At 46.7% G+C, this 24,996-nt stretch overlaps 2 protein-coding genes across 3 annotated transcripts in view; both read left to right on the forward strand.

Annotated features, from left to right (window-relative positions):
* Positions 1 to 8,897: 8,897 nt before the first annotated feature.
* On the forward strand, positions 8,898 to 20,060 carry LOC144326106 (phospholipid-transporting ATPase ABCA1-like). The gene is made up of 6 exons (XM_077922048.1): positions 8,898 to 9,374; positions 11,310 to 11,403; positions 13,895 to 14,036; positions 15,937 to 16,064; positions 17,726 to 17,847; positions 19,854 to 20,060. Exons 1-6 carry the CDS (start codon positions 9,309 to 9,311, stop codon positions 20,058 to 20,060), a joined length of 759 nt encoding a protein of 252 aa, XP_077778174.1. The 5' UTR covers positions 8,898 to 9,308.
* The window catches only part of LOC114588678 (phospholipid-transporting ATPase ABCA1-like), a 55,724-nt gene continuing 50,641 nt past the window's right edge, over positions 19,914 to 24,996 (forward strand). For both annotated transcript variants that reach the window (XM_077921771.1, XM_077921772.1), the window contains exons 1-5: positions 19,914 to 20,042; positions 20,870 to 20,959; positions 21,989 to 22,223; positions 23,314 to 23,453; positions 23,762 to 23,878. In XM_077921771.1, coding sequence (XP_077777897.1) covers positions 20,876 to 20,959; positions 21,989 to 22,223; positions 23,314 to 23,453; positions 23,762 to 23,878 — 576 coding nt within the window. In that variant the 5' untranslated portion in view covers positions 19,914 to 20,042; positions 20,870 to 20,875. The remainder of the gene's footprint in view (positions 20,043 to 20,869; positions 20,960 to 21,988; positions 22,224 to 23,313; positions 23,454 to 23,761; positions 23,879 to 24,996) is intronic.

Here is a 24,996-nt window from a genome sequence, read left to right on the forward strand (position 1 = left end):
CCAAGCATGGGGAATCTGATGCCCTGGGCTCCCTATTCTCGACATTTGCCACATCGGCTGCCGGGAGTTCTAGTTCACGGCGCCAGGTTCCCACTGTATTTAAATTTGGGGTTGGCCTTTCCAGATGGTTTCTGAACTTCCAGATTCTCCCTTCCCTGCTTTTTAAACCTTGAGGCCAATGCCATTCTTGTGTGTGTCTTAATTTTTTAAAAAAGGCTTATCCCCCCCCCCCCAAAAATGTGGCTTTTTCTTCATTGCTAAACGTCTTCCCTTTTTTTAAACGGAAACTGGACAGTTTCCCCCCATAACTGTACGGATAAAAGCCGCCGCAAACTTTATTTTCCTTGGTGGGAGAGCGTTTTATCCTGTGAAACGGAAGAGGGACGTAACTGGGACAAAAATAAATAAATAAATGTGAAACTGCAATATTTGAATATAAGCAATAAAATGCTTCAAAAGCAGAACAAACCTTGGTGTGCGCGTTTTTTTTCCAGTTGTGTGTGTCTGTCAAAAGGGTGATGACATTGTGTGTTTAGATTAGATTAGGGTTGGGCGATACCTGGTTTTCCATTTTGCACTAGACCATCCGCTAAACATCTTGACACACGGATAGATCAGAAGAGCCTTTACAGCGGCACCTTGGTTCTCAAACTTAATCCGTTCTGGAGATCTGTTCCAAAACCAAAGCGTTCCAAAACCAAGGCGCGCTTTCCCCTAGAAAGTAAGGCAAAACGAATTAAGCTGTTCCGGACTTTTAAAAACAACCCCCAAAACACCAATTGAACGTGAATTTTACTATCTAACCAGACCATTGATCCATAAAGTGAAAGCAATAAACAATATATATATACATACACACACAACATGCACGCGCACACACACACACACACACAGCCACAGGGATACGCATAGTGTATTTTCCCCGATTTGATTTTTTAAATGGTGATTTTTTATTGAGTCAAAACGAGAGTACCCCTAAACACTTTTTTTTTTTAGAAAAAAGCACACTCCCTCTCTCTGTGTGTATTTTATATCACACACACACAGTACGTACGTACGTACACACACACACACACAGTGTGTTTATATAATACAAACACACTGTGTGTATATACTCTGTGTTTATACATATATATAAGACACACAGAGTATGTGTGTGTGTATACACACACACACAAGCACTGGGTTTTTATATCTAAAAATATCTAAAATACAAAAATAAACTCAGATCAATAATTGAAGGCACCTGTGTATGACAACATCAACATCAAAAAAACGAAGATCATGGCCACTGGTCCCATCACCTCCTGGCAAATAGAAGGGGAAGAAATGGAGGCAGTGAGAGATTTGACTTTCTTGGGCTCCATGATCACTGCAGATGGTGACAGCAGCCACGAAATTAAAAGACGCCTGCTCCTTGGGAGAAAAGTAATGACAAACCTAGACAGCATCTTAAAAAGCAGAGACATCACCTTGCCAACAAAGGTCCGTATAGTTCAAGCTCTGGTTTTCCCAGTAGTGATGTATGGAAGTGAGAGCTGGACCATCAAGAAGGCTGATGGCCAAAGAATGGATGCTTTTGAATTGTGGTGCTGGAGGAGACTCTTGAGAGTCCCATGGACTGCAAGAAGATCCAACCTCTCCATTCTGAAGGAAACCAGCCCTGAGTGCTCACAGGAAGGACAGATCCTGAAGCTGAGGCTCCAAGACTTGGGCCACCTCAGGAGAAGAGAAGACTCCCTGGAAAAGACCCTGAAGTTGGGAAAGATGGAGGGCACAAGGAGAAGGGGACGACAGAGGACGAGATGGTGGGACAGTGTTCTCGAAGAGGCCAAAATGAGTTTGACCAAACTGGGGGAGGCAGTGGAAGACAGGAGGGCCTGGCGTGCTCTGGTCCAGGGGGTCACGAAGAGGCGGACACGACTAAACGACTAAACAACAACAACAAAAGTGTATGACAGCTGTGTCCTTTTTACAATTTTTTAATGTGCTGCAAGCCAGAGTGCCAATAAATCATAAAATCATCATCATCATCATCATCAAAATAGGCTGCTGCGTCACCTTTAAGGATGCTGAGGCTGACGTCACGCGCCCTCCAGTAACCCCTCCGCTTCAAATGGGGGCGGGGCCTCCGCCCACCGGCGTTCCAAATCCGAACGGGGCGTGGCTTTGCTTACACAACTCCCTTTGATCCTCCGCCGCTGTTGCGAACAATGCGGGGGAGAGGCGGCGAGGGGGTCTCCCCTTAAAGGGGCCGCGCCGCAAAAAAAAAGGAGCCGGACAGGTAAGAAATCAATCAATCAATCAATCAATCAATCAGTTGAAACGCCCTTGAAGGGAGCTGGGTTTAGGGAGGGGGGGCGGGGAACGGATGCCTTGGGAAACATTTTTCCGACCTTTTATTATTATTATTATTATTATTTATTATTTGCTGAATTTTTATACCTGGGGTTCTCAGGGCGGTGCGTAGAATAAAACCAAGAGCAAGATATAAAACCTTTTAAGTCCCCCCCCCGAAACACCCCAAAGGGACCCAACTTTCAGGTCACTCTTTTAAAATATAAATTACAGTATATGCTGTAAAACTCCCTGTCTTTTGGGGTGTGAGTTAATTACCTCCTGACTCGAGGCAAGATGAGATGTTATCTGATTTGCAGACCCTGACACAGCTGGGAGGTTGAGCTGTAAAAGGTGTAGGAGAGGATCAAGCAATTTACAATTTAGGAGCCTGGTATGTGGAAGCGTACAGCTTCTGGGCCGTGTGGCCAGCAGGACTAAGCCGCTTCTGGCGAACCAGAGCAGCGCACGGAAACGCCGTTTACCTTCCCGCCGGAGTGGTACCTATTGATCTACTTGCACTTTGACGTGCTTTTGAACTGCTAGGTTGGCAGGAGCAGGGACTGAGGAACGGGAGCTCACCCTGTTGCAGGGATTCGAACCGCCAACCTTCTGATCGGCAAGTCCTAGGCTCTGTGGTTTAGACCTAAAGGTAAAGGGACCCCTGACCGTTAAGTCCAGTCACGGCCAACTCTGGGGTTGCGGCGCTCATCTCGCTTTCCTGGCCGAGGGAGCCGGCGTACAGCTTCCGGGTCATGTGGCCAGCAGGACTAAGCCGCTTCTGGCGAACCAGAGCAGCGCACGGAAACGCCGTTTACCTTCCCACCAGAGCGGTACCTATTTATCTACTTGCACTCTGACGTGTTTTCGAATTGCTAGTTTGGCAGGAGCAGGGACCGAGCAATGGGAGCTCACCCTGTCATCGCGGGGATTCGAACCGCCGACCTTCTGATCAGCAAGTCCTAGGCTCTGTGGTCCTAGGCCACCCGCGTCCCACTCCCTCGGCCAGTAAAGCGAGATGAGCGCCACAACCCCAGAGTCGGTCACGACTGGACCTAATGGTCAGGGGTCCCTTTACCTTTACCTGATGTGGAAGCGAGGCCTGGGAGCAGCGGGAGGGCCTTTGGCTTTCAAGGTCTCTGAGCCTAAACAAAGTTCAGCTGTGCTGGCCTCCTGTCAATCAGGAGATATATTCTCACCAAGCAGCCATTGGTAAATTGGTAATTAATCTAAAGAGATGATTGGTCCCTAGCCTGTTCTCCAGGTGGGTTTGCAAGGATAAAGGACTTGGGAGTCCAGATTCAAATTGCAGAACATCTTGCCCTGGTGCTTTTTACCAGTGAAAGGACTCTTGACTGCTTTCTGTGTTTTGAACTATTGTTGCTGTGAGTACAATTTTAGCTAGTTACATTTTACAACGTTTTTATTTTCTGTTTGTAACCTTCTAAGAAACGTGCAACTTTGTGTGTGGCTTGTTGAATAAACTTGGAGTAGGACTTTTTGCCTTTTCTACTGTGATAGGAGTTCTGAGGTCTTAGATGTAGGTGTGATGTATCTGGGGAGGTGGTCTTGATCTAAAGGTAAAGGGACCCCTGACCATTAGGTCCAGTCGTGGCCGACTCTGGGGTTGCGGCGCTCATCTCGCTTTACTGGCCAAGGGAGCCGGCGTACAGCTTCCGGGTCACGTGGCCAGCAGGACTAAGCCACTTCTGGCGAACCAGAGCAGCCCACGGAAACGCCGTTTACCTTCCCGCCGGAGTGGTACCTATTTATCTACTTGCGCTTTGACGTGCTTTCGAACTGCTAGGTGGGCAGGAGCAGGGACCGAGCAACGGGAGCTCACCCCGTTGCGGGGATTCGAACTGCCGACCTTCTGATCAGCAAGTCCTAGGCTCTGTGGCTTAACCCACAGCGCCACCCGTGTCCCTGGTCTTGATCTACAGGGTGGCAATTTCAAAATGTCTATATAAGGTCTTGCACGCCATTGTTCTGGGTTCCTCCTCCCTCCTGTGTTGCGGTGAGTGAGGACCCTCTTGCAACAGATCAATAAAGATCAGGCTTACTAGCCGCTTGTGGTCTGGTGCATCTTATAGAGCGAAAAATACGGTATATTGGGAAGTTGTTCCTCTGGACACTTCTTTAACATAGATGTGGCATCTCAGATACCCAGGTTTCAAAACAGCCCAGATCGTTACGGTTTCTTGGAATTCCTGGTCTTAGGCTGATGGTGGAATTATTGATGGTGGAATTATTGATGGCTTCCCGGCAAACGTTTCTGAAGCCGTGCATTAAGTGTGCATTAACCGTCTTTTAAAAACCATCTTCAAAGCTCCAAGTCGCAAGACGCCATAGCACATAGGATAGTAAAGGTCCGAGTCCAAAAAAAGCCTCCCTTAAAAGTTCCTGGTTATAAATGTTATTGTTATTACTACAGTGGTACCTTGCGTCTCAAACTTAATCCGTTCCGGAAGTCCGTTCCAAAACCGAGGCGCGCTGCTTTCCCGTAGAAAGTAATGCAAAACGGATTAATCCGTTCCAAACTTTTAAAAACAACCCCTATAACAGCAACTGAACATGAATTTTACTATCTAACCAGACCATTGATCCATAAAACGAAAGCAATAATCAATGTACCGCAGTCACGCAATCGATCCATCAGTAGCTGAACTGGGTTCAGCTACAACAGCTGCAAAAAGAAACTGAAAAAGAGTCGCAAAAACACAAAGTAAATAGCAAAAACAGACAGACCTCAGCGTAGCACTCAAAACGGAGCACGTTCGGCTTCTGAAAAAAGTTGGCAAACCGGAACACTTACTTCCGGGTTTGCAGCGTTTGGGTTCCAAGTTGTTTGAGTACGGAGGCATTTGAGAACCAAGGTACCACTGTATTATAAAGTCCAGTTTATAAGTACGTTATATACAAGGGGTCAGCAAACTTTTTCAGCAGGGGGCCAGTCCACCGTCCCTCAGACCTTGTGGGCGGCCGGACTACATTTTGGGGAAAAATGAACCAATTTCTATGCCCCACAAATAACCCAGAGATGCATTTTAAAGAAAAGGACACATTCTACTCATGTAAAAACACGCCGATTCCCGGACCGTCCGCGGGCCGGATTGAGAAGGCGATTGGGCCGGATTCAGTTGCCTACCCGTGTTATATACCTTAATTCTGCTAGGGTTTCTATTTGTTTGCCGTTCTTTTCCAAATAAGGGGCACGTCTAACCTTCCTTATGGGGCCTATGGAACTGCTGGCCACTGGTCGCCCGGCGAGTTGGGGCCATTGGGGACACCCAGCCCCGTCGGGCTCTGAATTCTCGAGAGCGAAACCTCCAGGCCCCAAGATGTGGGGCAGTTCCCTCTGCCGAATCTCCCCCCGCCGGAGGAGATCAGCCTTTTGTAAGGAGATTAGCCCAGGGAGAAGGAATTCAAGCTTCGCCCTCTGCTCCTTCCAAAACCCTTTATCCATGCGGGCAAGAGGGATCGCCCAATTAGGGTTGCGGGGGCACGGAAGGGGCACTGCTTGCTTGCTCCGTGGGCAAGAGGGTCTCTCCTTGCTCCTTGCTAGGAAGAGGGATTTTAAAATTAAATCAAATTCTCAATTAAGAAGGGGGAGGCTGTCGTGCTTCTGTGAGATGCAGGTGGTTAACTGGTCCCCACTGGGGCCGGTGGACTGGGAGCCCAGCGGGTAGGCGTTGCCGGCGAGAGGCGGAACTGACTCGTTGTGGTTCACCTTACCCTCCCTGTACAATTCTGCAAGGTCGAAGGAGCTGGCAGACACACACACACACACACACACACAAACTGCTTGTAGGGTGGTGAGGTCTGTGGGGCAGATTCGGTCTGTAGAAATACCCCCCCCCCTTGGGCTGAAAGTTGCAGAAACGGCAAGCACCGCTGAACATTTGTGTGCCGACTTAATAAGGTAAGCATAGGGTTGTTGTTGTTTTTGCAGCGATGGGAAAAAGAGAGCGTCGCTCAGTGGGTAGAGCAACTGCTTTGCACACAGGACGTCCTGGGTTGGGTCCCTATGTATTCCTGCCTTGTGGGGGGCTTGGTCTTCTCTTCTCCTGAGGTGGCCAAAGTCTTGGAGTCTCAGCTTCAGGATCTGTCCTTCCAGTGAGCACTCAGGGCTGATTTCCTTCAGAATGGAGAGGTTTGATCTCATTGCAGTCCATGGGACTCTCAACAGTCTCCTCCAGCACCAGAATTCAGAAGCATCCATTCTTCGGCGATCAGCCTTCTTGATGGTCCAGCTCTCACTTCCATACATCACTACTGGGAAAACCACAGCTTTGACTATACGGACCTTTGTTGGCAAGGTGATGTCTCTGCTTTTTTAAGATGCTGTCTAGGTTTGTCATTGCCCTTCTCCCAAGGAGCAGGCGTCTTTTAATTTCGTGACTGCTGTCACCATCTGCAGTGATCATGGAGCCCAAGAAAGTAAAATCTCTCACTGCCTCCATTTCTTCCCCTTCTATTTGCCAGGAGGTGATGGGACCAGTGGCCATGATCTTCGTTTTTTTTAATGTTGAGCTTCAGACCATATTTTGCGCTCTCCTCTTTCACCCTCATTAAAAGGTTCTTTAATTCCTCCTCACTTTCTGCCATCAAGGTTGTGTCATCTGCATATCTGAGGTTGTTGATATTTCTTCCGGCAATCTTAATTCCAGTTTGGGATTCATCCAGCCCAGCCTTTCGCATGATGAATTCTGCATATAAGTTGAATAAGCAGGGAGACAATATACAGCCTTGCCGTACTCCTTTCCCAATTTTGAACCAATCGGTTGTTCCATATCCAGTTCTAACTGTAGCTTCTTGTCCCACATAGAGATTTCTCAGGAGACAGATGAGGTGATCAAGCCCTCCCATTTCTTTAAGAACTTGCCATAGTTTGCTGTGGTCCACACAGTCAAAGGCTTTTGCATAGGCTTTTTTGCACAGCTTATTCTAGGAAATGAATAATCTGGCTGCCGAAAGAAAGGCAAAAATCTGAGCCCGTCCATTCCTAGGGACTAGAAACTTGGAACGGAGTCTGGTCAAATGAGATGGCTGGTGTTTGCAGCCGGGGTGTGTGTGCAAAGTTTGCTGGAGATGGTAAGGGCTAAATCCTCTTAACTTTGCCTGGCAGATCTGTTTCCCTGGCGACAGTGGTTTAATTGATATTTTGCCCGGGAGGATAATCACCTGGCAAGCTTGCTTGCTGCTTAAGGGGCCCGGATAAATTTCTCTCTGTAGAGCTGGGGGGGACGGACAGACGGACGAAATGATTTGTGGCTCCCAGGGGTGCTTGTTGACAAGGCCCCTGCACTCTGCTTCTCCCCATCCTCGAGAGAGGCGCATAATTGGCGCACAATTGCCATGATGCCATCACCGCCTCCGGCGTTGTAGGCGCACAGGTGTTTTTCGCCGTAATACAACATCACTTTGCAAGGCTTTGCTGTTCGTCAAGAGCGGACCCTTCATTTTCCCCCTCCCCACTTTCTAAAATAAATTTATCTACAGTGGCGCCTTGGTTCTCAAACTTAATCCCTTCTGGAAATTCCGTTCGAAAACCAAAGCGTTCCAAAACCAAGGCGCACTGCTTTCCCCATAGAAAGTCACGCAAAACGGATTAATCCGTTCCGGGCTTTTAAAAACAACCCCTAAAACAGCAACTGAACATGAATTTTACTATCTAACCAGACCATTGATCCATAAAACGAAAGCAATAATCAATGTGCTGCGGTCGCACAATCGATCCGTCAGCAGCTGGACTGGGTTCCGCACAGTCACGAGAACAAAACGAAAAAGAGCCGCAGAAACAGAAATGCAAAATAAATAGCAAAAATAGACAGTGTAACACTCAATTCAGAAGACCTGCTCGCCTGCTCCCTAAAATATCACTGCTTTGCTCCTTTCTATATATAGGGTGCCTACATTCTGCTTTTTGTAATTATTACTAGTTTGCATCATATACTTACACCTCTTATTATTTCATGTTATAGCAAGTTTCTAGAGACCAGATGACGAGTCTTTGCAAATTGTGTTTCTAAAGGAACGTTTGTCGTTGCCAAATGCCTTTGCGTTATTCAGTTTGTTATAGGTAAAAAAAACCATTTTAAGTTAGAGCTTAATTATTTCACTATTAACATACTTCTTAATTGTATTTCACTATTAATATAAGGTAAAGGTAAAGGGACCCCTGACCATTAAGTCCAGTCATGGCCGACTCTGGGGTTGCGGCGCTCATCTCACTTTACTGGCCGAGGGAGCCGGCGTACAGCTTCTGGGTCATGTGACCAGCAGGACTAAGCCGCTTCTGGCGAAGCAGAGCAGCGCACGGAAACGCCGTTTACCTTCCCGCCAGAGCGGTACCTATTTATCTACTTGAACTTTGATGTGCTTTCAAACTGCTAGGTTGGCAGGAGCAGGGACTGAGCAACGGGAGCTCAACCTGTCGCAGGGATTCGAACCGCCGACCTTCTGATCAGCAAGTCTTAGGCTCTGTGGTTTAATCCACAGCGCCACATCTTAATTGTATTTCACTATTAATATACTTCATCTTAATTGTATTTCACTATTGATATACTTCTTGATTGTATTTCAGTTCAACAAAGACTTTGATAAACTGCATCTTTTGTGATGTGCAAATGGCTTTAGATGCCTATGAGGTCCATCAATGACCATCTCGCGTAAATTCAACACAAAACAACGACAATTTGTTGTTGGCAAAGGACAGCTGGACATAGAAAGGGCCCCATTACCTTCAGGAGCCGAGGACCGCATCAAACCTAAATCCGGCCCTGGTTGGGGAATCGCATCGCAGAATCGTAAAGGGACCGCAAAGGTTGGCTATAAATTGTAATATTTATTGTTGCTGTTGTTCATTAACAGCACACTGATTTCTTTTTCCAGGTCTCCTGCATTAACATCGACCCAATGTGCCGCCCGCGATAGAGCATGTTTGGGGACCATAGACCTCTCTGCGCATAATGGGGTTCGGCATCCAACTGGCGCTGTTGCTCTGGAAGAATTTCACCTACCGGCGCAGGCAGACGGTGAGTCGTAGCGCCACGGGCGCTTTGAGTTCCGTTTTAATATTTTGCTGGAAGCCGCCCAGAGTGGCTGGGGAAACCCAGCCAGATGGGTGGGGTATAAATAATAAATTACCGTATTTTTTGCTCCATAACACTCACTTTTTTCCTCCTAGAAAGTAAGGGGAAATGTCTGTGCGTGTTATGGAGGGAATGCCTACGGGTGGCGGGGGGGGGGGGATCTGCTGCAGTCGTGAGCAGAGGATCCATGGTTCCCCTTCCTTCCCTCCTCCGTGGCTCGCTTTGAAACAGCAAAGCGGGAGAAGAGCCGCTGAGTGGGGAAAAGAGAGGGACAGAGAGCCTGGTTACAAAGCACGACTCCACATGGATCCTCAGGATTTTTGCACGGGGTCACCCCAAATTCACCATCAGATCACATAGCATGTCCATGGCTACAGCTTGCACCAAAAAAATCATGCACCCACTGTTGCCTGGGGCCGCAGTGGTGCAAAAACATGGTTACAAAGCATGGATCCACATGGATCCTCAGGATTTTTGCATTGGGCTACCCCAAACTCACCGTCAGATCACATGTCTGTGGCCACAGCATGAACCACAAAAATCATACACCCACTGTTTTGTTTAGAATATTTTTTTTCTTGTTTTCCTCCTCTAAAAACTATGTTCGTGCTATGGTCGGGTGCGTGTTATAGAGCGAAAAATACGGTATTATTATTAGTTTGCTGGGATGGCCGTATTTGGGGTTTCTCCCCTCTCAGAGCACCCTGGGAAACGTAGTTTAAGGCCCGAGGGCACCATAGCTCTGTGGCGATTATGTTTTACAGTCCCCAGAATTTTCAGGGGGAAGCTTGCGATTTCTATGCACAACATGGAGGTGACTAGAGAAAATAATATTCGCAGCATCATTTCCCCCGAGGCTTCCTGCGAACTGTAGTTTAAGGCCGCAGGGTGCCATAGCTCTGTGATGATTGTTTTATAGTTCCTGGGATTTTCCGCGGGAAGTTTGCAATTTTATACACTGCACGGAGGCAACTAGAGAAGAAAGTCGTGTTCACACCAAAACTTTCCCTGAGAAAATCTGGGAACTGTAGTTTAAGGCCGCAGGGCGCCATAGCTCTGTGACGATTATGTTTTACATAGTCCCTGGGATTTTCTGCGGGGAGCTTGTAATTTCTGTGCACTGCATGGAGGTGACTGGGGGGGGGGCGAATCATGTTTGCTTCCCCCAAGGCATCTTGGGAACTGTAGTTTAAGGGTGCAGGGAGTCACAGCCGTTCTCAGGTTTCTCTTGGGGTGAGCAGGGGGAAAGCTGTTCTTTCCACTAGAGAAAAATGTGTAGGTCGCGTTTGCAACTTGAAGCCCACGGGAGTTGTAGTTCAAGGGTGCAGGGAATCATAGCAGCTTCCTATTTAAATTACCCAAACGGCTGACCCTGCTATAGCTTGCTTCTTTGATTAAAAACTTGGCTAATTATTTCCCCCCTATTACTTATAATTCCTTTCCAACGTTTTTTAACATACGCAATCCAAACACAATTTTGTCTTTTATTTTTGTCGATTTTCCACCCTGTTTTCCACGACTTTCTCATTTCTCTCCTCCTGCAGTCTTATCTATCTATCCTATCATAATCGCAATATTATAATCTAAGCGCCTCTGTTGGTCATAGCTCAAATCCGGCTTGCGAGTTCACCATCCCGTGATATTTCCTTAAATAGTCCAGAAAGGGCATCCGTCCTTCCGTAAAACGCTCACCGCTGGATTCTCTTAATTTCGCCGTCAAATTTTGCTGTTAGCGTCACTGCCCTTGTGCTTGCTGTTGAAAAGGCCGTGGCACGAAAGGAAAGAGGATTGCGGGGGGATGAGGAAAAATAGGGACGCAATTTTTTTTTTTTTTTTGCAAAAATAAGGTCCTTATTCCTGCCCTTTTCGTCTCCCCAGTTGCAACTGGTCATCGAGGTCCTCTGGCCCCTGTTCTTGTTTTTCATCCTCATCTCCGTGAGACAATCCCATCCGCCGTTCGAACAGCATGAATGTAAGTGTGAAAGGAACGCCCCCTGCTGGACTTCTAGCCCTTTGCAGCCAGAGGTCTTTCCTTATGGAAAACCTTGGTGAAAGTAGAAGGGACCCTTTTTGCATTCCGAACGAGCCGGGGATGGCGAGAGTCGTGGTTCCGTGATAAGACACAGAAAACAGAAATCGGACACCTCTTCTAGACTGTTGCTTCGTTTTTTTAAGAAAAATTAAAACCTGTTAATTAACAGTTGCAGGCAAAAAATCGTATACTGAAGTCTGGTGTTAGCTTCTCATTGGTTCATCTACGATGCCCTAAGCCTAGAACGCAGGGTGTCGTCCCCCCCCCCAAAATTATCCCCAGTTAGGACATTTTGCTCTACTGGTTTTTAAAGTGAAAGAAATATTATATGCAATACTATGCATATAATTTGCATAGTATGTGCAGTTGCCAAATGCAATGCAGCGGTCCCTTGGTTCTCCAACTTAATTCCGTTCCAAAACCAAAGCGTTCCAAAACCGAGGGGCGCTTTCCCATAGAAAGTCGTGCAAAACGGATTAATCCGTGCCAGACTTTTAACAACTACCCCTAAAACAGCAATTGAACGTGATTTTTACTATCTGACGAGATCGTTGATCCATAAAACAACAGCAATAGACAACACACTGTGCTATAAGATAAATAAGACCGTACTGGAGATGATAAAAATTAAAATTATTATTATTTTCTTACTTGCACTGCTATAAAATAAGACCGCCTGCAAGTCCGTTGTCCCAAGGAAGCTAGGATTGTCGGGAAGGGTCACCCAGGCCCATCTAAAACCGACATGCAGCAACCGTGTTTTGTGTTGTGTAGGCTCCTATGATGTAAATAATGGTTTATTTAGCAATTAGCTCCAACCAGGCATCCTCAACCTTCGGCCCTCCAGATGTATTGGACTACAACTCCCATCATCCCTGTCCGCTGGTCCTGTTAGCTAGGGATCATAGGAGTTGTAGGCTAAAACATCTGGAGCAGGCATCCCCAAACAATTTCCGAATGACGGGGATGATGGGAATCGTGGTTTTGCAATACTCTCCGCCGTTGAAAAAGGCCACGGCACAAAAGGAAAAAGGGATGTGGGCGGATGAGGAAGAAAGAGCGAGCTCAGGGACCAGCTGGGAGGGAGAAATATTCTGAGAAAGGGGGGGGGGGGACCCTGATTTTAATAAATGAATACAGAATATTTGTCACTCAAGAGAAGTGTCGAAGCCACAAAGAGACAGAGGGAAGTCAACTCATATAGCAGGGATTCAAACCAGATTCCCGGAACAGAAAGAAAGCGACTTTAAGGAAAGAAAGAAAAGAAGGTTTGCAAATGTGATTTCTTTCTGAGAACCCGGCGTGTAGAATATTCAAATTACTCTTTGAACGGCTTTGTGTACCTGACTAATTCTTTTTCGTTTCTTTTCCCCCTTTTCTTTTTATATTTTTACCTTTTTGTGTTTCCCCCCTTTTTTCCTTTTGAATATTTGGATGTCAGGTGTTTTTTTTTTTTTTAAAAAATAATTTTTATTGAATGATTAAACAATACAGCCATACTACCACTAAATATAATTAAGAAATAAAAATTGCATACATCGATATTTAGTTTGTTATTTGTTATTTATCGTCATTGTATACAACAACACACCTATGTGCAGACACCCACACACCCACACCCGCACACAAAATGATTATAATGAAAGTAAATTATTCCCCCCCTTTATCTTCCAAAATCTTTTCTTCAACTTTGACTTCCTGTCAAGTCCCTTTGCACGTATTTTATCTTACCTTTGAATGTACAAAAACAATAAACCTTTCTATATAATTTTCCTAATACATTCTGAAAACATAATAAATCCTTAATTGTTGTCCACCTCCTTTTAGTTCCTTTATCACTCGAATGCTAGCGCGGAGTCAAAACTATTATTGTATTTTTGAACATATCTTCGGATGTCAGGTTTGGATGTCATGTTTGGATGTCAGGTTTAATTCATGCTTTCTCTCTCATTTTGTAAAAAATGTAATAAAGCAGGCATTGACAAACTCCGGCCCTCCAGCTGTTTTGGGACTACAACTCCCATCATCCCTAGCTAACAGGACCAGCGGTCAGGGATGATGGGAACTGTAGTCCCCAAACAGCTAGAGGGTCAAGTCTGGTCACCACTGCTCTAGATTAGGAAGAGCTAAACTCGGCCTTCCAGATGTTTTGGGCTACAACTCCCATCATCCCTAGCTAAGAGGACCAGCGGTCAGGAATGATGGGAATTGTAGTCCCGAAGCACCTGGAGGGCCGGAGTTTATACATATAAAATTTTCTGAGAAGGAGAGGAGCCCAGAGTTGGCGCCAACAGAGAGGCTATGACGGAAGCATAGAATTGTTGCGAAGGGACAGCCAGAGGAATCTAGTCCACCCCCTGCAATGTAGGGAAAGATGGCTCTGAGGCTTGGGTTCGAGACACGCTCGGTTTCTGTGTCTCTTTCCACGCAGGTCATTTTCCAAACAAGGCACTGCCGTCCGCCGGGACTTTGCCCTGGCTTCAGGGCATCGTCTGCAACATCAACAACCCCTGTTTCCGAAATCTGACGACCGGCGAGACTCCCGGCTTGGTGGATAACTTCAACCGTTCCATGTGAGTTTGTGACAGGGTGGATTTAAAAATCGATTACTTTTTAAACGAAAAATGAAAAAAAAAATCGGATTTTAAAATATTTAAATGGGATTTTTTTTCATTTAAATAGGATTTCCCCCCATTTAAATAGGATTTTTTTTTCATTTAAATAGGATTTTTTCCCCATTTAAATAGGGTTTTTTTTTTCCATTTCAATCGGATTTTTTTAAAATAAAATGCTTTTGGAGAAAAAATCTTCCTAAAGGTTTTCTATTTAAGTTACATTTATAGTCCAAATAATAAGGGTTTGTTTTAAGTTTGTCATGTGTTCCAAAACTCAGTCTAAGTTGTTGTTTCCCCCCATTGTTTAACTACATCAGTTAACAAACATGGATACATATACCACAATGCTATTGTTTTAGTTAAATCAATTGTTTAAATTGTTGCAAAGGAAACGATTATTTTTCTCCTTCCGATAAAGCGCGGCAGAAAAGTTGAGCCGATATAAACAGCCAACTTATTAAGCCTCACGATAATTCCACAATTACCTGTCTAATAGGGTAATCAAATCAGTAATTTTGGAGATAGCTGTAAAGAAATACTCTGGAAATTTATTATTCCGAAAAGGAATCCTTCGTCTGGTTGTAAATATTAAGGTGATACCAGCGAGAATGAGTCTTTCTGTAAAAAGAAAGATTTAAATCAAGTCTTACGTACTAGTGACTTCAATCAAATACACCCTGGTTTATGGTCCCTGTAAGAGTTGTAAGGTTGGAAAAAGGGACCTCCAAAGGTTCTCTAGTCTAACCCCCTGCAATTTTCAGCATGTGTTTTTAATCTAGGTTTTACACGCATTATCATGTAACAGATTGAAGTTGAATCCTGACAAGACAGTTACAGATGGGTAGCCGTGTTGGTCTGCCATAGTCAAAACAAAACAAATTCCTTCCAGTAGCACCTTAAAGACCAACTAAGTTAGTTCTTGGTATGAGCTTTCGTGTGCATGCACACTTCTTCAGATACTGTTCTTCTGTTATCTGAAGTGTGCATGCACACGAAAGCTCCTGACAAGACAGAAGGACTGTTTTTGGGGGACAGGGGGCGGGCAGGTGTGGGGGACTCCCTGGTCCTGAATGGGGTCACTGTGCCCCAGAAGGACTAGGTGCACAGCCTGGGAGTCATTTTGGACTCACAGCTGTCCATGGAGGCGCAGGTCAATTCTGTGTCCAGGGCAGCTCCATCTGGTACGCAGGATGAGACCCTCCCTGCCCATGGACTGTCTGGCCAGAGTGGTGAATGCTCTGGTTATCTCCTGCTTGGACTACTGCAATGCACTCTCCGTGGGGCTGCCTTTGAAGGTGACCCGGAAACTGCAATTAATCCAGAATGCGGCAGCCAGACTGGGGACTGGGAGCGGCCACCGAGACCATATAACACCGGTCTTGAAAGACCTACATTGGCTCCCAGGATGTTTCCGAGCACAATTCAAAGTGTTGGTGCTGACCTTGAAAGCTCTAAATAGCCCAGTATTCCTGAAGGAGCGTCTCCACCTCCATCGTCCAGCCCAGACACCGGGGTCCATCTCCTGAGGGCCTTCTGGCGGTTCCCTCATTGCGAGAAGCGAGGTTACAGGGAACCAGGCAGAGGGCCTTCTCGGTGTTGGCGCCCTCCCATCAGATGTCAAGGAAATAAACCACTATCTGACTTTTAGAAGACATCTGAAGGCAGCCCTGTTTAGGGGAGCTTTTAATGTTTAACAGGTTATTGTATTTTAGTGTTTTGTTGGAAGTGGCTGGGGGAACCCAGCCAGATGGGCGGGGTATAAAGAATAAATTATTATTATATCAAAGGAAAGGAAGGAAACCTTCACCGGAATAAAAATAAAGCCTGCTTCCGTCTTCTCCCTCGCCTCCCCAAACAGTATTTCTCGCCTCTTCGCTGATGTCCAGAAAGTCGTCCATCGAATGAACAACCCAGAAGCGCAAAGCGGTTTTTCCCAGCTCCTGTCCGCCTTGCGTCAGATAAGCAGAAATGTTAGCTCGCGAACGGGTAAGGGCTTGTGAGAGCTTGCGATGATTTTGGATGGATACACACCCGTATTTTTCGCTCTATAAGAAGCACCAGACCACGAGACGCGCCTAGTTTTTGGAGGAGGAAAACGAGAGAAAAAATATTCTGAATCTCAGAAGCCAGAACAGCAAGAGGGATCGCTGCACAGCGAAAGCAGCAATTCCTCTTGCTGTTCTGGCTTCTGGGATAGCTGCGCAGCCTGCATTCGCTCCATAAAACGCACACACATTTCCCCTTACAGTGGTACCTCGCAAGACGAAAAACCCGCAAGACGAAAGGGTTTTTTGTTTTTTGAGCTGCTTCGCAAGACGATTTTCCCTATGGGCTTGCTTCGCAAGACGGAAACGTCTTGCAAGTTTGTTTCCTTTTTCTTAACACTGTTAATACAGTTGCGACTTGACTTCGAGGAGCAACTCATAGCACGCGGTGTGGTAGCCTTTTTTGAGGTTTTTGAAGACTTTGGTGATTTTTGAAGCTTTTCCAAAACTTTCCCGACACCGTGCTTCGCAAGACGAAAAAAATCGCAAGGCGACAAAACTCGCGGAACGAATTAATTTCGTCTTGCGAGGCACCACTGTACTTTTTAGGAGGGGAAAAGTGAGTCTTTTAGAGAAAAAAATACGGTAGATAGTGTGATGGCCTGGGACTCGGACTCGGAACCAGAGGAGTCTCAGTCTGCACTGGATCCTTTGCCTCAGACATTATCTGAACTATCCTGAAGAGTCCCAGACTGTACAGGTTCCCCTGCAACAAGCCCCAGCTGGGCTGAGTCAGGGGCCTGATCCTGCCCTAGCTCCAGATTCGGGGATGACCTCGTTGCCGTCAGCTGGGCCATCGTTACAGCTGCTCCACTTCCGGTTGGGTCAGGGGAAACTGAGGCAGCCCCTTGGTCTAGTAACCCACCGACGTCTCCCGAGCTGCAGAGACTCAGGTCTGAGAGAAGGAGAGACCTGAGTACTCGCAGGATGAGTGCTCGCCTCCGGGCGAAACTGGGAGGCGAGTCGCCCGGGGATCAGGACCGGCCATTACCCCGACAAAGTTAAAAGGGTGTCGGACCCCGCCCCAGGTTGCGGGAGCAACATTGCTGTATGCTAGATCCTACCTGAGATCCTGTACCTGTCCTTCCCTGTTTCCTGCCTTGGCCCTGTCCGATTCTGGACCGGACCTGGACCGCGTTTCATGGGTTACCCCCGGACCCAGCACAGATAGATAGATGGATGGATCATCTATCAATCAGTTTTTAAAAGCAAGGCAGTCGTCGTCCCCCAACCAGGTTGCAATATGGGGAAACGGCGACAGCATACGAGGTGAGAGGGATGGGCAGGGCAGAGGAAAAAGGCAAGCTCGGCCACCGATTCTTAAGGAGTGATTTGGGAGCGCTTTCCAGGATACGAAAAAAAGGCTCCTGTTTAAAAAGCGAGATTTGTCCCTGCCTGCACGACACGCGAGGTGAAAGGGACCAGGAGGGCAGAGGAAAAACACAAGTTCTTCAATAGGACGACCGGGTCCGGGTTCAAGATTTCCCCCTTGCAGCTATTTACACGTGTCTTCCTGGTTTCAGCTGCTTCCTATTTCGGTTTTGTCAGCGTTCAGGCACCCTGTTTCTCTGGAAGTAATCCGAACTCGCTCCCCTTTACCAGATTTGCAGGTGAGGACCTACCTGAAAGAAAACGAGACCTTTTCCCATTTCCTCCGGACCGACGCCTCCCTGCCACCCGCCGCCGTGGAGGAACTGCTTGGGTCCAGGCTTGACCCACGGGTGGTAAGTAAAAAAGAGAGAGAGAGAGAAATGAGCCCGCCTCCTTTTTGAGGACTAGCGCCTTGATGCGTTTAACCTGGGCTTGAAAGTGGGGAGAGTCTCAGGTTCCAGCTATAGGGGAATGGCTGTGGCAATGTCTTGGAAATGGGCCAATGAAATCGAGGAACTGGTATGGCTTATAACAAATAATTTGTGTTTCTGTTTTTAAAATTATTGGGGTGCGGATTTTGGAAGCGTTAGGCCTGAAAGTCATGTATTTACGCAAAGGCGTGAGTTGCGTGCATGCCTTGAAGCTGGAACAAATAGCATTATTATTATTATTTACTTAAAAGAAGAGAAGCCTCCTTCTGGGGGACTAGAAACTTGAGGCCGACAAAACATTGGGATGCGGATTTTGGAACCGTTGCGGGGGTTATTGTGTGGTTGTTTTTATTTTTATTATAGAAATTCCTGTTTTGATTTATTCTTTATTTTTTCCCGATAAACCATCTAATTCGGCATATTCTGTCAGCTTTTTATTATTATTTTAAGAAAAGGAGAGCAGCCTCCTTCTGGAGGACTGGAAACTTGAGGCTGAAAAAACAGCCGGAGGAAGGATGAGGCGGGAACGTGGGCGGCAGCTTTCGGCCACAAAAGTGGCAGAAATTTTCCATTGTCTGTTTTTAAAAAAATAATATTTTTTATTAATTTTTAGCATACAAATTTTTTTAAGACATACCACAGAAATTATTATACATATGTCCTTGTTTGGACTTTCTTCAGCATCTCTGATAGTCTTCCGTCTTGATTATTTCTCCTGCAATTCTTAACTTCATATTGCCTCTACCATTTCTAACAAATCAGTTCTCCCTTTCCGTTTTTACAATATTTCTTAAATTCCTCCTCGCAGAACTTCTTGTAGTCCTACAAACGTCATCTGACCATCACAAATACTTTTCAAATACTCAGTAAATTTAGTCCAGTCTTCGGTAAACCTCTGGTCTTGCCGGTCTCGGATCCTTCCTCTTTTTGTTGTTGTTGTTTAGTCATTTAGTGGTGTCCGCCTCTTCGTGACCCCCTGGACCAGAGCACGCCAGGCCCTCCTGTCTTCCACTGCCTCCCGCAGTTTGGTCAAACTCATCTTGGCCTCTTCGAGAACACTGTCCCACCATCTCGTCCTCCGTCGTCCCCTTCTCCTTGCGCCCTCCATCTTTCCCAACATCAGGGTCTTTTCCAGGGAGTCTTCTCTTCTCCTGAGGTGGCCAAAGTCTTGGAGCCTCAGCTTCAGGATCTGTCCTTCCAGGGAGCACTCAGGGCTGATTTCCTTCAGAAAGGAGAGGTTTGATCTTCTTGCAGTCCATGGGACTCTCAAGAGTCTTATCCAGCACCAGAATCCAAAAGCATCCATTCTTCGGCCATCAGCCTTCTTGATGGTCCAGCTCTCACTTCCATACATCACTACTGGGAAAACCATGGCTTTAACTATACGGACCTTTGTTGGCAAGGTGATGTCTCTACTTCTCAAGATGCTGTCTAGGCCTGTCATTGCCCTTCTCCCAAGAAGCAGGCATTAAGATTGCCGGAAGAAATATCAACAACCTCAGATATGCAGATGACACAACCTTGATGGCAGAAAGTGAGGAGGAATTAAAGAACCTTTTAATGAGGGTGAAAGAGGAGAGCGCAAAATATGGGCTGAAGGTGAACATCAAAAAAACGAAGATCATGGCCACTGGTCCCATCACCTCCTGGCAAATGGAAGGGGAAGAAATGGAGGCAGTGAGAGATTTGACTTTCTTGGGCTCCATGATCACTGCAGATGGTGACAGCAGCCACGAAATTAAAAGACGCCTGCTTCTTGGGTGAAGGGCAATGACAGGCCTAGTCAAGCATATTAGCTTGTCCAATTCTGCGTAGTCCATCAATTTCATCTTCCATTCTTCTAATGTTGGTAATTCTTCTTGCTTCCATTTTTGGGCCAAGAAGTCGGCTGTTCTCATGGCGCCAATTCCTTTCTCTCATTTTTCCAGTTCTCCCTCGCCAGGACGCCTTTGAAACAGATAGTTTGCAATGCTTCCATCTTCTCCAAATTTTTGGTTTCCGAAGACGCGGAGGCGGCCGAGGGGCTTCGGGAAAACCTTTGCGCTTTGCCAGACGGCATCCTCCGATCCCTGGAACGCAGCTTCCTCTCCCAAGTGGACTGGGCCAAAATTTTCGCGGTAGGTGTGGAGTGGTAATTCCGTTCTGAAACCAAAGCGTTCCAAAACTAATGCGTTCTTTCTCACAGAACGTAATGCAAAACGGGTTAATCCATTCCAGGCTTTTAAAAACAACCCCTAAAACAGCAATTTAACATGAATTTTGCTACCTAACGAGACCATTGATCAATGAAATGAAAGCAATCATCCATGTACTGTACTATAAAATAAATAAGACAGTATTGGAGATGATAAAAATTAAAATTATTATAATTTTGTTACTTGCACTGATGATAGTTCATGGTTTGGATGGGGGGCTTTTATCCATTTCCGCAGTCGCACAACCAGTCAATCAGTAGCTGAACCGGGTTCCGCACAGTCACCAAAACAAATGAACCGAAAAAGCCTCAAAAACAAAAATGCAAAATAAATGGCAAAAACAAAAGCGCTAAACTTAATCCCTTCCGGAAGTCCGTTTGACTTCCGAAATGTTCGGAAACCAAGGCACGGCTTCTGATTGGCACAGGCGCCACGGAAACAATAGCCGACAGCCACGTTGGACGTTCGGCTTCCGAAAAACGTTCGAAAACCGGAACACTTCTGGAGTTTTCGGAGTTTGGGAACCAAGGAGTTTGAGAACCAAGGTAGCACTGTAATGATTTTGGTTACCATTAGGAGGAATCTGTGTCAGGGCAGAGAGGGAGAGCGAGAGAGATTTGACGAAGCTCACTTTAAAATGTGGATCTACCACGTCTGCCCTTTCGGAAACCTCCGAAACAACGGGAGATGGTTGCGAGCGAAGGCTGCCTGCCCCCAAACAAGGAATAAACCTGTCTTCTTCCCAACAGGAGCGCATGAGTGCTGCGTCGGCCGAGGTTGCAAACACGGTGGATTCCCTCCGTACCGTTCTTCAAGGGACCTCGTCTTTAGCCGAGGAGGTAATTCGTGGCATGGAGTTGAGCTTCTCCCTTTATATATACAGTGGTACCTCTGGTTAAGAACTTAATTCGTTCCGGAGGTCCGTTCTTAACCTGAAACTGTTCTTAACCTGAAGCACCACTTTAGCTAATGGCGCCTCCGGCTATTGCCGCATGATTTCTGTTCTCATCCTGAAGCAAAGTGCTTAACCTGAAGCACTATTTCTGGGTTAGCGGAGTCTGTAACCTGAAGCTGTAGCCTTATTAGACTTTTCCGATGGTAGGGTGAGTGTTGCTCCCAGAACAGGGAGGAAGGAGTCAAATGACACCGAGGTTGATTCAGAGAAAGAGTTTATTCTGCTCTCCGGATAGCAGAAGGCACGTGCGTGGTCAGTCCACAGCAAGTCCAAAGAAATGAGAAAATTCATGCAGTATATATATCCTCCAGGCACCCTCTCCCCCCTTCCCCAGGAATCCAACCACGTCAGCTTATACACGTAAGTTGACATCCATGCCCATAAACAGATATTCCTGTTCCGGTACTCTTGGCCATAAAAGGTTGTTCCTGTTCCTATACTCTTATCTTGGGGCAGGATGTCACCAACTCTGAGAACACTCCTGGCGCCGTTCCCGGTTCTCTTGTCAGACCTGACAAGGTCTGTGCGTCTTTTGTGGCCAGGAAGTAAGATAAGACCCAGACGTGCCATCCCTGCTCCACTCGGAACTGGCAAGGCCATCCATTGCCGTCACGGACTGATAAAGGAGAGGGCTTTGAGCACTTGTTTATACAGCTGGGTTTCTGTTTATACATTGGCTCAAGAGCTCAAGTTAACACATTTTAGAGATGTTCCCTTGGAGAAGGGAAAATGTGGATTTTGGGTCCCGTTTCAGACTGACTGCACAGAAACCCATTCCTTCCCCCTTCAAAGCGTCTGTAACCCGAGGTACCACTCTGTGTGTGTGTGTGTGTGTGTGTGTGTGTAATTTATTTTTCCATAATACATTATACATTCACATCGTTATTACCCATTCCACCTCCCTGCGACCCAGATCTCCGCCGCGACCAGCTTTGTGGAGTTCCGCGAGGCTCTCCGCGTTCTCTCCGGCCAGGACCCTGCGTCTTCCGCCCGACAAACCTTCGAAGTCTTCTCCCGCCTAGTCTGCGGCCACCCCGAAGGGGGAGGCCTCAAGGTGCCCTCCTTGAACTGGTACGAAGACCACGACGTCAAGTCCTTCCTCGGCCGCAACGAATCGGAGCAAAAGATCACTTTGGACAACGGCACAAGTGAGAGAGAGTGTGTGTGTGTGTGTGTGTGAGAGAGAGAGAGAGAGAGAGAGAAACTTGTCTTTTCATTTGGTTTATAATGCACAGCAAGAATTGTGGCGGGGAAGCGGATCTTCGCAGAATTGCCGAGTTGAAGGTAAAGGTAAAGGTACCCCTGCCCGTACGGGCCAGTCTTGACAGACTCTAGGGTTGTGCGCTCATCTCACTCTAGAGGCCGGGAGCCAGCGCTGTCCGGAGACACTTCCGGGTCACGTGGCCAGTGTGACAAGCTGCATCTGGCGAGCCAGCGCAGCACACGGAAACGCCGTTTACCTTCCCGCTGGTAAGCGGTCCCTATTTATCTACTTGCACCCGGGGGTGCTTTCGAACTGCTAGGTTGGCAGGCGCTGGGACCGAGCAACGGGAGCGCACCCCGCCGCGGGGATTCAAACCGCCGACCATGCGATCGGCAAGTCCTAGGCGCTGAGGTTTTACCCACAGCGCCACCCGCGTCCCCGCCGAGTTGAAAGGGACCCCCAAAGTCATCTAGTCTGACCCCCGCAATGAAGATGTCTCGGCTGAAGGGAATGCAAAGAGAATGAAGGTTCCTTTTATCCAATGTGGTGGTCTTGTAGTAAGGTCAAAGCTCACTGGGAGATGATAGATAATGAATTGGAAAGGATGTTCAAAATAACCTTTGTAAACAAAAACCCAGAAGTTTTTCTTTGGGGAATTATAGGGACAGAACTACCTAAATTGTATAGAAATTGATACAGTGGTACCTCGGGTTAAGTACTTAATTCGTTCCGGAGGTCCGTTCTTAACCTGAAACTGTTCTTAACCTGAAGCACCACTTTAGCTAATGGGGCCTCCTGCTGCTGCCGCGCCGCCGGAGCACGATTTCTGTTCTCATCCTGAAGCAAAGTTCCTAAGCCGAGGTAATATTTCTGGGTTAGCGGAGTCTGTAACCTGAAGCGTATGTAACCCGAGGTACCACTGTATATGTATGCTACTACAGCAGCAAGAATGTTACTCGCCTGAAAATGGAATGAAGCTTATGGCAAATTCAATGTTCTTTAAAAAAAGCGATTACATATTGCGTTTTCCGCAGGCCCCTACTGCAAAGATTTGATCCGGACTTTGGAGAGCAACCCGTTCTCTCGCATCTTGTGGAGGGGGATCAAGCCCCTTTTCGTCGGGAAGATCTTGTACGCCCCTCCAACGCCAGCCACGCAGAAGGTCATGGCGGAGGTAGGATAATATCCAACTCTTAGCTCTCTTTCAAATCGGAACCAGTGAAGGCGGTGAAGGTCCTTTGTGAGTGTCTGGAGGCGGTTGGAGGATGGATGGGGGCTAACGGATTGAGGTTGAATCCTGACAAGACAAAAGGACTGTTTTGGGGGACAGGGGGTGGGCAGGTGTGGGGGACTCCCTGGTCCTGAATGGGGTCACTGTGCCCCCAAAGGACCAGGTGCGCAGCTTGGCTCATAGGGCTGTTGTGAAAATAACATTGGGGGGGGGGTGTTAGCCGTTCTAATTCAAGGGAACCTTCTTTCCAGGTGAACCGGACTTTCCAGAACTTGGCCGTCTTGCGAGAAGTGAGGGGTGCGTGGGACGATTTGGGACCTCAACTCTACACGTTCATGAACTCGAGTCCGGAAGTGAGAGCTGTTCAGGTTTGTCCCTTGAACTTTCAAGCGGGGATGGAGGAAGGGTCTGTGCCGGGAAGAAGTATTTATCAATTGAAATATTTACAGTGGTACCTTGGGTTAAGAACTAAGAAGGTTAAAATGTGTTAAGATAATTACAGGACAGAAAACAGGGGAAGATGGAAAGGAATTGCTGAAATAATTAATAGATGTGGAATACAAAAAGGGAGGTGTGAGGAGGTCGTGGAAATATGTGAATGAAAGATAAGATATTGAAATTTCTTTTTCTTCTTCTTTCTTTTTTGATGTGTTTTTAAATTGTTTTTGTTTTGTCTTGTTAGTTTAATGTTTTTAGTGTTATGTAGTGTCTTTGTATTGTAATGTATTGTTTTTTCTTTGTTTTTTTTTGTAAGTGTTTAAATTGTTGTAAAAGTAATAAATATTATTTAAAAAAAAAAAGAACTTAATTCGTTCCGGAGGTCCGTTCTTAACCTGAAACTGTCCTTAACCTGAAGCACCACTTTAGCTAATGGGGCCTCCCACTGCCACGATTTCTGTTCTCATCCTGAAGCAAAGTTCTTAACCCGAGGTACTATTTCTGGGTTAGCGGAGTCTGTAACCTGAAGCGTCTGTAACCTGAGGTACCACTGTATGTGCCATTATATCATACAGAACATACAGTCGTACCTTGTATCTCAAATGCCTTGTGACTCAAATGTTTGGCTCTCAAACGCTGCAGCCCCGGAAGTGAGTGTTCCGGTTTGCGAATGATTTTTGGAAGACGAACGTCCGACGTGGCTGCCGATTGAGTGCAGGAACCTCCTGCAGCCAATCGGAAGCCGCACCTTGGTTTCCGAACGTTTCCCGAAGTCTAATGGTCAGCTGGGATATAAGGGTCGGGGAGAGAAATGGGATTTATCCATTCTGTGTCTGGAGAGGTGTTTTCTCAGGCCCCCGCAAAATCCCGTTTGCCATCTCTCCCCACGATTGGTAAAAATGTAAAGGACCCCATGACGGTTAAGTCCAGTCAAAGGCGACTATGGGGTTGCGGCGCTCATCTCGCTTTCAGGCCGAGGGAGCCAGCATTTGTCCGCAGACAGCTTTCCGGGTCATGTGGCCAGCAGGACTAAACCGCTTCTGGCGCA

This window comes from Podarcis muralis, chromosome 18, assembly GCF_964188315.1.
Source record: "Podarcis muralis chromosome 18, rPodMur119.hap1.1, whole genome shotgun sequence".
NCBI lineage: Eukaryota > Metazoa > Chordata > Lepidosauria > Squamata > Lacertidae > Podarcis > Podarcis muralis.

What these genes read in the sequence shown, in the direction of transcription:
- LOC144326106 (XM_077922048.1), top strand. Translation starts at nt 9,309, where the DNA reads ATGGGGTTCGGCATCCAACTGGCGCTGTTGCTCTGGAAGAATTTCACC. An exon ending in AAATGTTAGCTCGCGAACGG is followed by an intron (nt 16,065 to 17,725) that starts GTAAGGGCTTGT and finishes CCCCTTTACCAG; the next exon opens with ATTTGCAGGTGAGGACCTAC. An exon ending in CCAGGCTTGACCCACGGGTG is followed by an intron (nt 17,848 to 19,853) that starts GTAAGTAAAAAA and finishes TCATTTTTCCAG; the next exon opens with TTCTCCCTCGCCAGGACGCC.